At 29.4% G+C, this 14431-nt stretch overlaps 2 protein-coding genes across 2 annotated transcripts in view; one reads left to right on the top strand and one right to left on the bottom strand.

The window, feature by feature from the left end:
• The window catches only part of LOC130667930 (M-phase inducer phosphatase), a 100896-nt gene that overhangs the window by 58901 nt on the left and 27564 nt on the right, over nucleotides 1–14431 (bottom strand). The window contains exon 3 of the mRNA XM_057469869.1: nucleotides 4323–4353. Within this exon, the coding sequence (XP_057325852.1) occupies nucleotides 4323–4353 (31 nt within the window). The remainder of the gene's footprint in view (nucleotides 1–4322; nucleotides 4354–14431) is intronic.
• LOC130667955 (uncharacterized) lies at nucleotides 9976–11553 on the top strand. Its single transcript, XM_057469899.1, has 3 exons — nucleotides 9976–10166; nucleotides 10240–10729; nucleotides 10790–11553. Exons 1-3 carry the CDS (start codon nucleotides 10056–10058, stop codon nucleotides 11551–11553), a joined length of 1365 nt encoding a protein of 454 aa, XP_057325882.1. The 5' UTR covers nucleotides 9976–10055.

Genomic DNA, 14431 nt, shown 5'->3' with positions numbered 1-14431 from the left:
TTGGCCAAAAGTATCAGGCACCCTGATGAAAAGTATGTAACCCTTAATGGTGGCATGACTTCAAAAAGACTAGACAATGTCAAACTCAAAATAACGCAATATCTATTCATTATTTTGAAAAAAGTCCAAGGTGACAAATTTCAAACTAATGCACCCCGTCATGAATTGGCAATGAATTTAACAAGTAATGATAGTGTCAGGCTGGTCACTTGGTAACCAGATTTGGACCCATTGAGCATCTTTTGGATATTTTGAAATGCAAAATAAAAAAGTAGAGTATCAGCTCTATAGTATGGACTTAATTTTTATTTAGCACACCCTGAGGTAATGGTGTGATTAAATCAATCACTGGTTCGAAATACTACTTTTTTTTATTTGACATAAATAGGGAAGTGTAGAGCAAAATAAGACATCATTTTTGGACAAAAAAAATTTTTTTTTGGAAATGTTTATCTACAATTTCTAGAAAAAAATGGAATGAATTAGACACCTAAAATTTTGAATTTCGAAATTTTGACAGAAAAAAATTTTAATATGGTCACACTATTCAAAGTGACCAACTGACCCCATACATATTCTAAAAACTATGTGTAGACATTTACAAAAAAAGTTTTTTTTGTTGGAATCTCAATTTACTCCCCTTTCATTTGTGAACTTTAAAAACCAAAAATGCCATTATTTTGAGTTTTGAAAATTTATATTTAATAAACTTATGAAGATTAAGGAATAAACTTGGTCTTAATTTAAAGATTAGACTTCTGGCTACAATTTTCACCAATATTTGATTCATTTTGGACCATCGTTTTTTGAGATATTTGATTATATATATAGACATAATCCTGGCGAAAATTTGAATTTTTTTGAAAACTTTTGATCTTTTAAAAATTCATATTTTGGAAACTCATTTAAATGAAGGATTGTCATGGGTCTCATTTCAAAGAGTGAACTTTTGGCTACAATTTTTGTCTGAAAAAAATTAATCTAGGACAAAAAGCTTCCGAGATGTTTATATAAATATGCAAATTTTTTTACCAAAATTACAGTTTCCAAATTTCAATATACTTCCAAAATTCATTACAACGAAACTAATTAAAATTAAGAAATGAGATTGGTCTCATTTTAAAGAGCAGACTTTTGGCTACAATTTTCACTCATATGTGAACTATTTTTGACCATCGATTTTCAAGCTGTTTGATTATATAAATAGATACAATCCTGGGAAAAAATCGAATTTTTTTTAAAACTTTTGATCTTTTGAAAATTCATATTTTGGAAACTCATCTAAATTAAGGATTTTCATGGGTCACATACGAAAGAGTGAACGTTTGGCTACAATTTTTGTCTGAAAAAAATTGATCTAGGACCCAAAGCTTCGGAGATATTTATGTAGATATGCAAATTTTTTTACCAAAATTACAGTTTCCAAATTTCAATATACTTCCAAAATTCATTACGACGAAACTAATTAAGATTAAGAAATAGGATTGGTCTCATTGTAAAAAGCAGACTTTTGGCTACAATTTTCACTTTTTAATGACCAATTTATCTTCAATAGTTTCTGAGATTTTTATTAATAAAAAAAAATCAAATTGATAGAAAAAAATTTTAATTTTTCAAAAAGTTATAAGATGCCTTATATATTTTTGGCCAAGGCTGTATGTAAGCAAGTTTGTTATTACGGTTAAGCACGTGAGGAATTTATATGTTAGCTCTCTGAATAAGAAATAATAAAAACGGGCGTTGGTGTTGTCTGAAGACGGGCAAACTAGTGGAAAGTGGTACACAATGAAAATCTATGGACACACGATACTATTTTATTTATTTATATAGATTTTTTGAGTCGGTATTGGTGCAAGAAAATGTCGGCAAGTTTACAAAACACTTGGAATCTAACAGGCAGAATAGGATTTTGATGTTGAATTTAGATCCTGGACCCATTTTTAGCTCAAGATTTTGAGCCAGAAGGTAGAGATGAAGGAAAGGCAAATAAGATGGCTGAAAATAAGGCCCCCACGAGAGCTTTTTACGGCGTAAGAAAAATAACAACTATTTTTGGTGATTGTTGGGTCGAACTGGTGTGAGACCTCCCGGCAAGTGGGACTTTTACTTTAAATTTAGAGTCGATTTTCCAATAAGGACGAGGACCAGGTGCTACAATTATACAATGTCAGATTCTAAAATGCTAGAATTGTCTATTTTTGGGCTCGTTTTTATTCTTTTATTGGACAATTAGTTCTTGCTCAAGTTGCCGATACTTTTTATGTGTTAAACTATTCTTTGATGCTCAGGATTTTTTTATCTGTGGATTTATGTATCCTGGATAGGTTTTTTTTGTTGAAATATGTGTCGGTTTGTTGAATGGACAGAGGTTTTGTTGGGATGCTAGTATGAATTTAAAGTATATTTGAATGTAAAGATATAGTTAAGTGAAGGTGTTTGAAAAAAGAACGTGAATTATTTTTTATTGAGTCCTGAATTGCTGGCATTCAACTTATTCTCGCTTAACAAATATTGGGCATAATACATAAGTATACTATTGATTATATTTTTTAAAAATTATCTAGACCAAAGTTAATGACAAAATTTTTTGTATCTATAATCAATTTGGCGGAATTTTTATCTTTAGATTTTATAGGCAGCAAAATAATTTTTGGTGTGCATGAATTTTAAAATGTTAATTCTGAGAAAACTATTAGAGATATGAAAAATTGCTGAGGAGCAATTTTGTTCGTCATTCAATTTCCTACAAGAAAGGTCTCTGCTATTTTTTATGTGGGATTAATATTTTACGAGTTAGAGGCAATTGAATAGAATGAGGAATGAATGATTACAATAATGGTGTGCATAAATTTTAAAATGCGGATTCTGAACAACCTATCAAAGATACGATAAAATTATACAGGAACAATTTTGTTCCTTATTAAATTTCCTACGAAGTATATCGAAAGTCATTCACATAAATTGAAAAATTCACCAGTTAGAGATAACAAACTAACATAAAAAAATTAATAGCAGAAAAAAATGGTGTGCATTTATTTTAAAATGCGGTTATTGACTAAATTATTGAAGATACGATAAAATTTGATAGGAACAATTTTGTTCACCTTTTAATTGCCTACAAAAATGGTATTGGCTATAATTTACGTAAAGTCAATAGTTTGAGAGTTTAAGTCGATTGAATAATGTAACTTTTTTTTTTAAACATAATAAACAATACTTTTGTTTAAAAGCTCAAAGCATTCCTGAGTTGAATTTCGTAGAATCTACAAGACGTTTTCTGTGCGGTAAATAACGGAAACAAGTATATCTAAGAAGACCTAGTTATATAGAAGAAAATGAATATAAAAGGTCCTTATTATATATATACTCTCGCGGAAGTCTTTTGTACACGCGGATCCACATAAAAGCTCCTTGTGATCTGAATTAGTTTCGATACTCTGAACGATTTCTACGTATTTTCACGTCACATTTGTGGGTAAATTTTTGGTCAAGGTATATTTTTAAAAATTTTGTCACGCCTCAAGTCACTTCTTTATTCACATAAAAAACTTATTGCTTATAATCTCTATAGCTCGTGCCATCTAATATACCGAAAATAAAACTATTAAACCTTTTTTCGCGGTGAGAAAAAAAATCATCGACTCACGTTTTATTGAATTTTGCTTATATTATTATTAGTTTCATATTCACACGAATAATGATATTAATAATATAGTTTATTATATATTGGTGCGTGTCTGGACCGCATCCTCGTTAAAAATTTATTTTTACATCAACAAATACCGCAAATTCGACTTGGAACTTTTAGTAGCAAGTGAATAAAAAAAATCCTTCATGGTAGTAAGTCATTTTATGGTTGAATTATTTTTGAATTTTTAAATTATGATGGAATATTCAAATATATTTTTCGTTAGATTCGGCTTTTTTTGACATCATAATAAATCGATTCGTTGTTTACTAGAGATATTTTTTGTTTAAAAAAAAAAAAAAAGAAAATTTGAGATTGCAGTTGTTAGAAAAAAAATTGTTAGCTGGTCCATTATACCCCGTTTTGAAAATTCAGTAATTGAGAAGTTAATTCTGACTAAAAAAAGTTTTTGTTTAAAAAAATTGGACAGTTACTTTTTGAATTATTATCTTTTTAAACTAAAAAATGGAAACAGAAAAAAATGAGTGGATCCGGAGGTCGCGAGTTCGAATCCATGCCTAAGTTAATTTGGTCTGTATCATTTTTTTTTTTAATAAAAGTGACCTATCGAGCTATTTTTTTATTTCTCCATATCATCTTTACATTTATAAATAAAAAAAAACTAAAAACTTACTCGTCACTGCTTGAGTTGTTTTCAGCTGGATCTGAAAAAAAAATTTTGAAAATTCATAACTAAAGAACTTATAGAGATTAAGGAATAAAATTAGTCTTAACCTAAAGATAAGGCTTCCGCCTACAATTTTTATTTATGGTTAATTCATTTCTGACCAATAGTTTTAGAGATATTTAATATATAGATCGATCCCATTCAAAAAATTTCAATTTATCCAAAATTTTCATTGATTTTAAAAATTCATATTTCAGAAACTTATGAAAATTAAGGACTCATGTAGGTCTCATTTCAAAGATATCACTTTTAGCTACATTTTTCATTCAGAACAGATTGATCTAAAATCAATAGCTTCTGAGATATTCGATCACTAGATCAATCCCATTCAAAAATTTCAATTTTTTAAAAATTTTCATTGGCTTTAAAAATTCATATTTCAGAAACTTATGAAAATTAAGGACTCATGTAGGTCTCATTTCAAAGATATCACTTTTAGCTACAATTTTTATTTGGAACAGATTGATCTCAAATCAATAGCTTCTGAGATATTCGATCACTAGATAGATCCCATAAAAAATTTCAGTTTTTCCAAAATAATTAGTGACTTCAAAAATTCATATTTCAGAAACTTATGAAAATTAAGGATTCATGTAGGTCTCATTTTAAAGATATCACTTTTAGCTACAATTTTCATTCAGAACAGATTGATCTCAAATCACTAGCTTCCGAGCTATCCGACTAAATACGTAAAAAAAGAACTTAAGATTAATTTAAATAACGACAGTTGTTACGAACCCCATAAATAGTGACCCTACACCCCCTAAAAAATCTACCTCACAAACATATATATAAATATAAATATAATGTAAAAGCTACATTGCATTATTATCAACCGGGTATTTGCTCGTCTCAGCATACTTCCAATCTCATATATTATTGAACATGTGATAAAATTCAGTGAACAATTGAATGAATCATCTGACAACCAGCTGCCAGGTTTAATCATATCTACACTATTAACTCGTACCCTACCTACGCTGTCCTCTCCTGTTCCATCCCTATCTCCCTATCTAAGTATCGATTAAATTTTATTGCAATCACAAACACGGAATTTATAGTTGTTATTCTACGTAACGTTTTTTCTTTTTTTAACTCAAGAATTAGATTAATTTTCAAAAGTTAAGGTACGAGTAAAAAAAGAATGCCGACTAAACGTTATCGTTTTTTTATTTTTTCCAGGTATCACCTAGACCGGATAGACTTGGACATAAAGAACGAGGATACGAATCCAACACTAAAGAAAATTTTTAAATTTGTTTAGATCTTCTGAGAAAACTAATATCTAAATAAAGGTCTAGGTCCAGGTCTAGCTCTAGGTCCTGATTCATGTCCAGTTTTTTGAGTTTTTTAGTCTGGAGTGGAGTAAATTTTTTGACTCGACAACAAGAGACTTGGCGTCAGGTTTGAATTAGTATCCAAGGGTATAAAGAAAAAAAAACCCGCTGAGAAAATTTTTCATGGCGGGGGATATCGCATGTGGATAACATGTGGGTACATCTTTTTCTCGGAGTTTGACACTGATTTTAAATTTACAATTTTAAGATAACGCCACTTGTTATTGATTTTATTTAACGCATAAGATATCATTTTTAGCGACATTTAAATATCGAATGAAAAATCCAACTGAGATTTGAAAATTAATTCGGAGTAGAAAGTGGCGGGTTTTTTTTCAAAAGGTTTCCTTTGGAAAAGTTAATTGATTTCATACGCTTTTCAACTTAGACGAGGATAATCATGAGGGATTGTTACTTGAAAAAATAAAAAAGAAAACCTACAAATTTATTTCTTTCTTGTGAAATTTGTAAGGGAATTATTTAGCATGAATTTGTTTAAATTGGTCGTACATCTAAACTATTAGTTTTAACGTAATTGTCAATCAGACACTTTTTTTAGGAAATTGAATTCCCTACAAAATTATTTCAGTGAAATTTTTCCGTATCTCTGATACTTTTTCTCCAATTTAAATTCAAAGTTAAAAGTTAAAAATTCATCGAAAAATAATTTTTTTAAACTTCGCGGCTTTAAAATTAAAATTTCTGAAAAACTATCAAAGATACAGTAAAAATAAATCAGATCTTTTTTGTAGGAAATTAAATTTCCTACAAAATTATCTCAGTGAAATTTTTCCCTATCTCTGATACTTTTTTCCCAATTTAAATTCAAAGTTCAAAATCAAAAATTCATCGAAAAATAATTTTTTCAAACTTCGCGGCTTTAAAATTGAAATTTCTGAAAACCTATCAAAGATACAGTAAAGATGAATCAAACCTTTTTTGTAGGAAATTAAATTTTCTACAAAATTGTATCAGTGAAATTTTTCCCGATCTCTGATACTTTTTCTCCAATTTAAATTCAAAGTTCAAAATAAAAAATTCAAAGAAAAATCATTTTTTTAAACTTCGCGGCTTTAAAATTGTAATTTCCAAAAAACTATCAAAGATATGGTAAAAATGTATAAGACCACTTTTGTAGGAAATGAAATTTCCTACAAAAAAAGTCTCTTGTACATTTGGCATAAAGTTGATATTTAAGCCGTAATAAGCTTTTAAAAATGAATCATGTAGTCAAGGTTGTCTGTACCCAATGTTGTTATCGCTGATGAATTAAAAAAAAATAATAATAAAAATAAAAATATATTCTAGGAAGCTGTATAGACACACGCGACGTATATTTAATCCTAAAGGGGATAAAAAATGACATATGTCTTCTGGCCGTGCATCACATATGACGGCGAGGAAATGAAGAGATGAGACAACTTTTACTAACACCAACTATACGAAGCCTATTCGTGGGAAGTAAACACATGACTAATTAATTAACCGCAGCTTGCTTTCACCCTCTTCAGTTAAAGCTTCTAAATAAAGCTACGCAATAACATAACGGCTGAGATGACAACTGCTCTATATTATTAAACGTTAAACAGCTGAAAGTGTTACAGTTTTACTTTTGAATCCATTTATGAGACATTTATTACACGCATTTACTACAACTTAAAAGCTTTATAGCATTATTTACAAACATGATTTCTTTGAAATATTTATTTATTCCATTTTACAGCAATAGGGGGAGAGGGGGTCAAAATAAGCAACTGCAGAATGATAAACGGCTTCGAAAAAGTAAAAAAATATGAAAAACGGTTGACCCTGTAGGCAAATCCCTAAACTTCTTGTTTTCAAGCTCAAGAAGTTCAAAAAATGTATATTTTTTTCTTGGACCAAAAAAATGCATTTTGTTGATAAAAGTAATTTTTTTCGGACGATATCTTTAGAAGAAATTGACTGATTAGCATTTGCTGTGCGGCAATGAAAAGAGATTGTTGTGAATTAGATCTGATTCAATTTTGAGGCAAATTGGTGAAGCAGTTTACGAATTATGCAACAGAAATCCGAATAAAATTATTTTTCAAATTTCATTTTCCAAATAAATCGGAAACTATTCGGCCGATCGACTTGAAATTTTTCTAATCAACTTCAAGTCGTGATGAGCTTTTTTGATTGTCGCAAAATAAATTGAAATTTTTTTATTTCTTACAAAGATATCGTACGTCAAAAAGTTGTTTGCAAACACACACACACACACACACACACACACACACACACACACAGACACATACACACGGGCTGCCATTCAAAAATGGAATAGTTTTATAGGACTTGGAAATTCCGACATTTGATGAAAACTCGATTTTCGAAAATCGAACCGAAATCAATATCTTTCCTATTTTTGAAAATTTCCAATTTCCATAGCAAAAAGAAAAAAAAATACAAATATTTCATTCTCCCGCTTAAAATTACAAAATGTTTGACCACTCAAACGCCTGCCACCCACGGAAAATAATATATATATCCATTCCGTATTACCGACAGTGGATGTAAATCGTTGATAAAGTTGGGTCCAGACTTTGAGAAGAAAATAAAAAAAAATCACTGGCAAGATTGTTTCCATTTTTCCTGACCACATGACCAAGTTTAGACATCGGATAATTATCGACCATCAATCGATTTTTTTACCCAGATTTTTTATTACTACAGAGGAAAAGTTACAACTTATTGAGAAAAGTAAAAAAAAAGGATTTATAAATAGAATTTTTTTTTTAATGAATTTCCCCTCTTTAGGGTGACATTAATGTCACGTGTGTCGACACAGCTTCCGTAATATTTTTTTTTAATCTTAGTCATAACATTAAGTTTGAAGCATAGTGAAGAAAAGTCCATTTTCAGAGCTTTTCCGGCTGAACAATTAATTTTATGACTTGAACACAAGACACCTTTTTTGAAGAAAATTTAATTCTCTACAATATTGTCTATGACCATTTTTACTGTATCTTCAATAGTTTTTGTTAAATTTTCATTTTAAAAAATTAGAATCTTAAAATTTGTTTATAACCAGCGAAAAATTGAATAAATAAAAAAATATAAGTTGTGACATATTTTTTTTCGACCTCTTTCTTCATATTCTTTGTACGAGTTATATAAGTATATATGTATACGAAAATAGTATAAGATATAGGGATAACTTCCGCAGGATGTTAACGCACTCTCCGTAAAAAAGTTTTAAAAAATTAGTCAGTTATCAGTCACGCAGTTAAGTCACATGTTTTTTTATATATTGTTTCCACTCAATTAACACGTTTAAATTTCACGTTACTTTATAGTAACCTGTTCTGTTTGACAAGTTGAACGATGTAGGAAACACCGAGGTCAGTTGACATCCGAAAATTTCATACATGTCCGGAGTAAAATGGAATTATTTCAGATTAAATAATAAATTTTTTTCTTTTCTCCATAAAATCTAATAAAGTCAATTAACAAAAACGGATTGTGTTGAAAATCACCAAATTCAAGTGTGATCGCGTTCAAATTTTACTCTGAAGTTGATGATGGGGTCTATTAGTCCCCAAGTAAGTGATTAGAGTTGAAATTTATTCGTTTGAATTTGCTGTAAAATAATGATAAATTTTTGTAATAACTAAAAAAAATTGTAACCGATATTATAAAAGCCACAACAACTAATTACTCGCTTAAGTGGTGCCGTCATGCCCCAGTTTGTATATTTCTGTAAATCAATAGTTTAATAATAAATGAAAGTGGTTTTCAGTAACAATCAACTTGAAACGTTGCAAAAAAATATATACTTCTATTCGAAAGAAAAATATGTAATGGCTAATGGACTAGTGTTAAATATTTTTGAATTCTGTGGCGCCCAGTTCTGGGCAAATATTTTTGTAAGATAATTTTTACGATTACTGATGCAGGGAAAAAATAAATCTTTAAATTATCTATCTGTAAATTGAATACTATGTAATATACATACATTTGTTTTGCTATAGTAAGTATATGAGTTTGATCTGATACGTTATACTTTTAATAACATGCGTCATATACTTCTCGAGGACTCATTGGCGCGCTCGAAAAATCGAAGAGATCCTCAGGTATGGACACGTATCCTTAACAACTAATGAAGTGGATATTACAGCAAATGATACTATTGAGTTGTCAGTTATGAGCAATAAGTTGAAGTGGGTAGACATGGAAGCTATTCGAGCATTCAGTGATTCAATTCGTTCTATAATTTACTTAAAATTAAAACATTAAATTTAAAAAAAGTTAAGATTATTTTAGGGTTTCCAAACTTTTGATAATTTAAAATTTTAATTTCATTGAAATTATTGTAAAAATGTGGGAAAAAGTTGTTATTTTGTGTTTGATAGTAAATTTAATTGCGTGTCACAATATTGGTAAAAGTGATGAAGCTACCACTGATTTAGAAATTTTTCACAATGATATGGTAATTTACATTTTATACGTATACAATAAATTGATTTGTATGATTATATAAGTATTGTCCGATTTTTAAACAGAAACAACTACTTGAGCTGTGCTTTCCTGATAAATTGAACCCTGCGGTTATAACTGTTGACTTGATTGACATCATGTTCGAAATTTCAATAAACGAAGTGGTCAACGCGTCGATTGTAACAATCGATTATAATTTTAAGTCAACTGAGATGAAATGGCACTATCCAAATAATCCCTCGTACATTCTATCAGCAGAGTCTGATAGAAAACTAAAAGCTCTTCTTCACGAAATAAAATCGTCGATTATTTGGAACGTCGAGTCAATGGTTTTCGTTGTTGGTGAAAACTGTGGAAAGGCAATGAAAGTTCTGAGGATGGTGTGGGATATTGAAGCCCTTGGATCATTTTACGTTTGTCGAGATCAAGTCAACAAAACTACGATGGTGTATACATTCAACCCCTACACTGATAGAGCACCGAAACCCTGGAGTAGAGTTAAGAAAAAATCGAAAGATAATAGATGGACATTGTATATGCAGATATTTAAAAATGGTAGGTTATTGTATTTAATTTGTGATTATTTTTTTATTGAATCTTCAATTTTTATTACAGATTCGGAGTCGTGTCAAAGTTATCATTTTGACAAAACCCGAAGTCTGGACGGTTATCCAGTTAAAGGTTATGAACAAAACTCACTAATTGCTGAAATTTCATCAAATGAATTTACACCTGTACCACTCAACTGGCAAATCGGAAACCCATATTTCGTTTTTGAAAACATATTTTCAATGTTGAATGTCACACCGGTGATGAACTACTATATAGTCGGTGATGTTCCACATTCTGCCAGAACTAAAAAATTATTTAATAATAAAACTTACGATGTATGGATGACTTTAAAACCGCTTGATCTACTTTATTACGAATATCTCGATATTATTCCGCTATACTCGGAAGAAGGCTTCACTTTGGTAACCAACTCGCGTTCTATTCCAATCCTTGAGGAAATTGTCGACAGCATGTTCAGTTATCAAACTCTGATACTCTCGATTATTATTCTAATTAGTATTTTTATACTTATTTTAGTCAATAATAAGTTCAATTTTATCGAAACCTTGTTCGATATCTTGTTGTTGGTATTGAATATGGGGATGAGGACACCCATAGAACGTTTGTTTATGCGTATTACTTTTCTATCCGCATCTTTATTTATGTTGATGTTTAATCCGGCATTAGAGGGTCAACTTATGGCAATGCTGGCAAAACCGAGTTACCGTAGGGTTGAAAATTTAGATGATTTACATTCAAATGAATATAAAGTCTTCTTCGACGATAGAATCCGCGGTCATATAGCTGACACAAATATGGTCAAGTGATTCTGATAAGAAATACTTGTATGAGGCAAATATGAATTTTGATTATCAATGCCACGATTCCATTACGAGAGAATATTCAGGTCCGGTAGATGGTACAATGATGATAATTGATGACCCCCCGGAAAATAATACAGTTCCGATAAATGATTCAGCTCGACTTCCGGAATATAACTCAGTTACGAAAGATTCTTTAGCTGCTTGTATATTTGCGTATAGTTTATTACGTAATGCCGAATCACACGACGATTTATACATATCGAAAGACTTATTATTCAAGTCGTACAACGTGTTCATGAGTCGTAAACGTTGGAGTTTGAAAAACAAAATCGATAAAGCAGCAATGAATATTTTTGAAACCGGTCATATTCATTACGCCGAACGCTTTCAACACTATAAAGAATTAAAGAGAAAAAAGAAATTAGCTGCTAGAATTGAATCATATAAAAGTGGATTCGATCAATTAGAGTTCGAAGCTTTTCGAATAGTTTATATTTTCGGTACATTGAGCTTAATGTGGACAGTCACTGTTTTTATTTTTGAAATATTGTTCAAAAAAATGACGGAATCATATGACAAGCGTTTACAAAAGTTAGAAATCAAACGAATTAAAGTACGGCGAAAATTAGGATTTATCAATAAACAAACTGCCTTTGCTGAAACACGGGTTTAATTATTCGTATTCTTTGTAATATTGCACGGAGAGAAATTTATGGTAAAAATTACTATATATTATAAGAATGGTTCCCATAATGTATGGTAACCGGTTTTTTGGAAATGTCGATTATAGGAACGGTACCCATATATATCAGAGTTATTATTACTATAATATGATGGTAACCATTACCATAATTTTATAGTAATCATTACCATAATTTTTTCACAAGCGATATGGGAACTGTTACCATAATAATGGAAATTTTTCCCATACTTATGGGAACTTTTCCCAGAAACTATGAGCCTATATCCCATAATTCCAAGTAATTATTACCATAACAGTATGGGATGATATTTCATAAACGTACTAGGAACGGTTACCATAAATTTCTCTCCGTGTGCGTGACTTGTATGACTATATTCATTTATTGATTTTACTCAATGTCATTTAAGTAATTAACGGATATTGAAAATACTTATCAAAGATGCGTTATAAAGCACAAAGTACCTTTCATAATTTAGTCAAAGTTTTGAGTTTTAATCTGACATTTTTAATCAAATTTTATTAAAGAACTAGTGAACCGATTTTCTAAGCATTCGATTTGCAGAACATTCGAAATTACCAAATTACAAACCGTAAAAATTTTACTTTCGTTCAAAGTTATTTAATTTTTGACCATGAAATTAAATAACAAATGATTTTAGGTTTCTATTTTATTAGTTTATAAAATTGTATATTCAATTTTCTACCCTTGAACTGAGTAATTAGATATTGCGTGTTGTGTTGTTTGACTAACGTATTTATTGGTCGATATTGTGTGTCGTGAAAATGATTGACATTTGAATAAAATATATGAAACTTGAAAATTATTGATCGCCCATTGGCACAAAATTAAAAAATTTTCATGTTTTTGATGGAGTAAATCACATGTAAATCTTGTGAAAACTGTTCCTTGACGTATGATTTCTATAGCAACTATATACATATATATAGATGTAGATATATACATATTATGGGGGCTGAAAAAATAATTTTTTTCGCTTTTACCCTTAAGAGTTTGAGTGCAGTAAAAAAGAATATCACATTTTGAGTAAAAATTTTTAGTTTAAATTTTCAAAATCTAAAAAATATTCAAACAATCTAGTGTTTCATTTTCTGAAATTGTTAATTTGGAATAGCAAAAATTACTACATATAAAATAAGTTATCTCCTACCAATTTTACCTAAGGACATAAATTTTATGAAGACGCGCAAAAACTTCGAAGTTTTCAAAGCTCAAACTTAAAGGATGAGAGTAAAAGCACAAAGATCGACATTTTTTATGCTACCGTAACATATATATGAATTTTTTAGATATATATATATTTTTTTAAGAAATTTACTTATATACTATATTGATCAGCACATTGTGTAATTCATAAAAAAATGACTTATCTATTGTTGAATTATGAAAATGTATCAAATTTAATACTTGTTACCTAATAAATACAAAAAAAAAAAAAATATCAATGTTGTGCTCAACAATTCCGTTAATTTAAGTTAAGTGAAATATTTTTTGTTGAATTAGTATTTCAGAATCCTTGGGGACCTGTTGAAATTCATGGTTATTAATTTTCGTATATGAATACGGGGTAAAAATACCTCATCGATATTTATATGAGGTAAAAATTTCTGGAATCAATGCCGAGCATATTTCTTTTTGCTTAATCCTTTTGGAGTAAAATTGACTCCGTCGTTGAAGAAAGGGGCGGAAATATTGATACTACTTTTGAAAAAATTCCGCGGGGTTAAATAAAAAGGGTAAAATTTGCTAATTGAATGACTCGATATTGTGTAACATATTCTAAATTAAAAAAAAAAAATTTATTAATGATTTTGAAAAAATAAAAACACGTTTTTATTAAATATAAATCTATTTCAAAATTAAAATTACGGATCGAAGCGGATCCGATTCAACATAAAATCTATTAAAAAATTGAAACAAAAAAATAATTTTTCAAATGTAATTTTTTTCGATAGATTTTATTTGAAGAGAAAAATAAGTTTTGATAACTTTATTTAAATATGAATATGTCATATAAATATTCAAAGATCTATTTGTTCAATTCTTATTTACCGTAATAGCTAAATTTTTTCAAGTTCATTTAAAAGTAACGAAAAATTGCAGTATTTATTTTATGCATAAGTTAAAATGGGTCAATATATAATTTTTTTTCTGAAAAT

The sequence above is a fragment of the Microplitis mediator genome, chromosome 1, assembly GCF_029852145.1.
Source record: "Microplitis mediator isolate UGA2020A chromosome 1, iyMicMedi2.1, whole genome shotgun sequence".
NCBI classification, from domain to species: Eukaryota; Metazoa; Arthropoda; class Insecta; order Hymenoptera; family Braconidae; genus Microplitis; species Microplitis mediator.
Note: the sequence above shows the minus strand (reverse complement) of the source record. Positions and strands in the feature narration are given on the sequence as shown.

What these genes read in the sequence shown, in the direction of transcription:
- LOC130667955 (XM_057469899.1), top strand. Translation starts at nt 10,056, where the DNA reads ATGTGGGAAAAAGTTGTTATTTTGTGTTTGATAGTAAATTTAATTGCG. An exon ending in AAATTTTTCACAATGATATG is followed by an intron (nt 10,167 to 10,239) that starts GTAATTTACATT and finishes ATTTTTAAACAG; the next exon opens with AAACAACTACTTGAGCTGTG. An exon ending in TATGCAGATATTTAAAAATG is followed by an intron (nt 10,730 to 10,789) that starts GTAGGTTATTGT and finishes TTTTTATTACAG; the next exon opens with ATTCGGAGTCGTGTCAAAGT.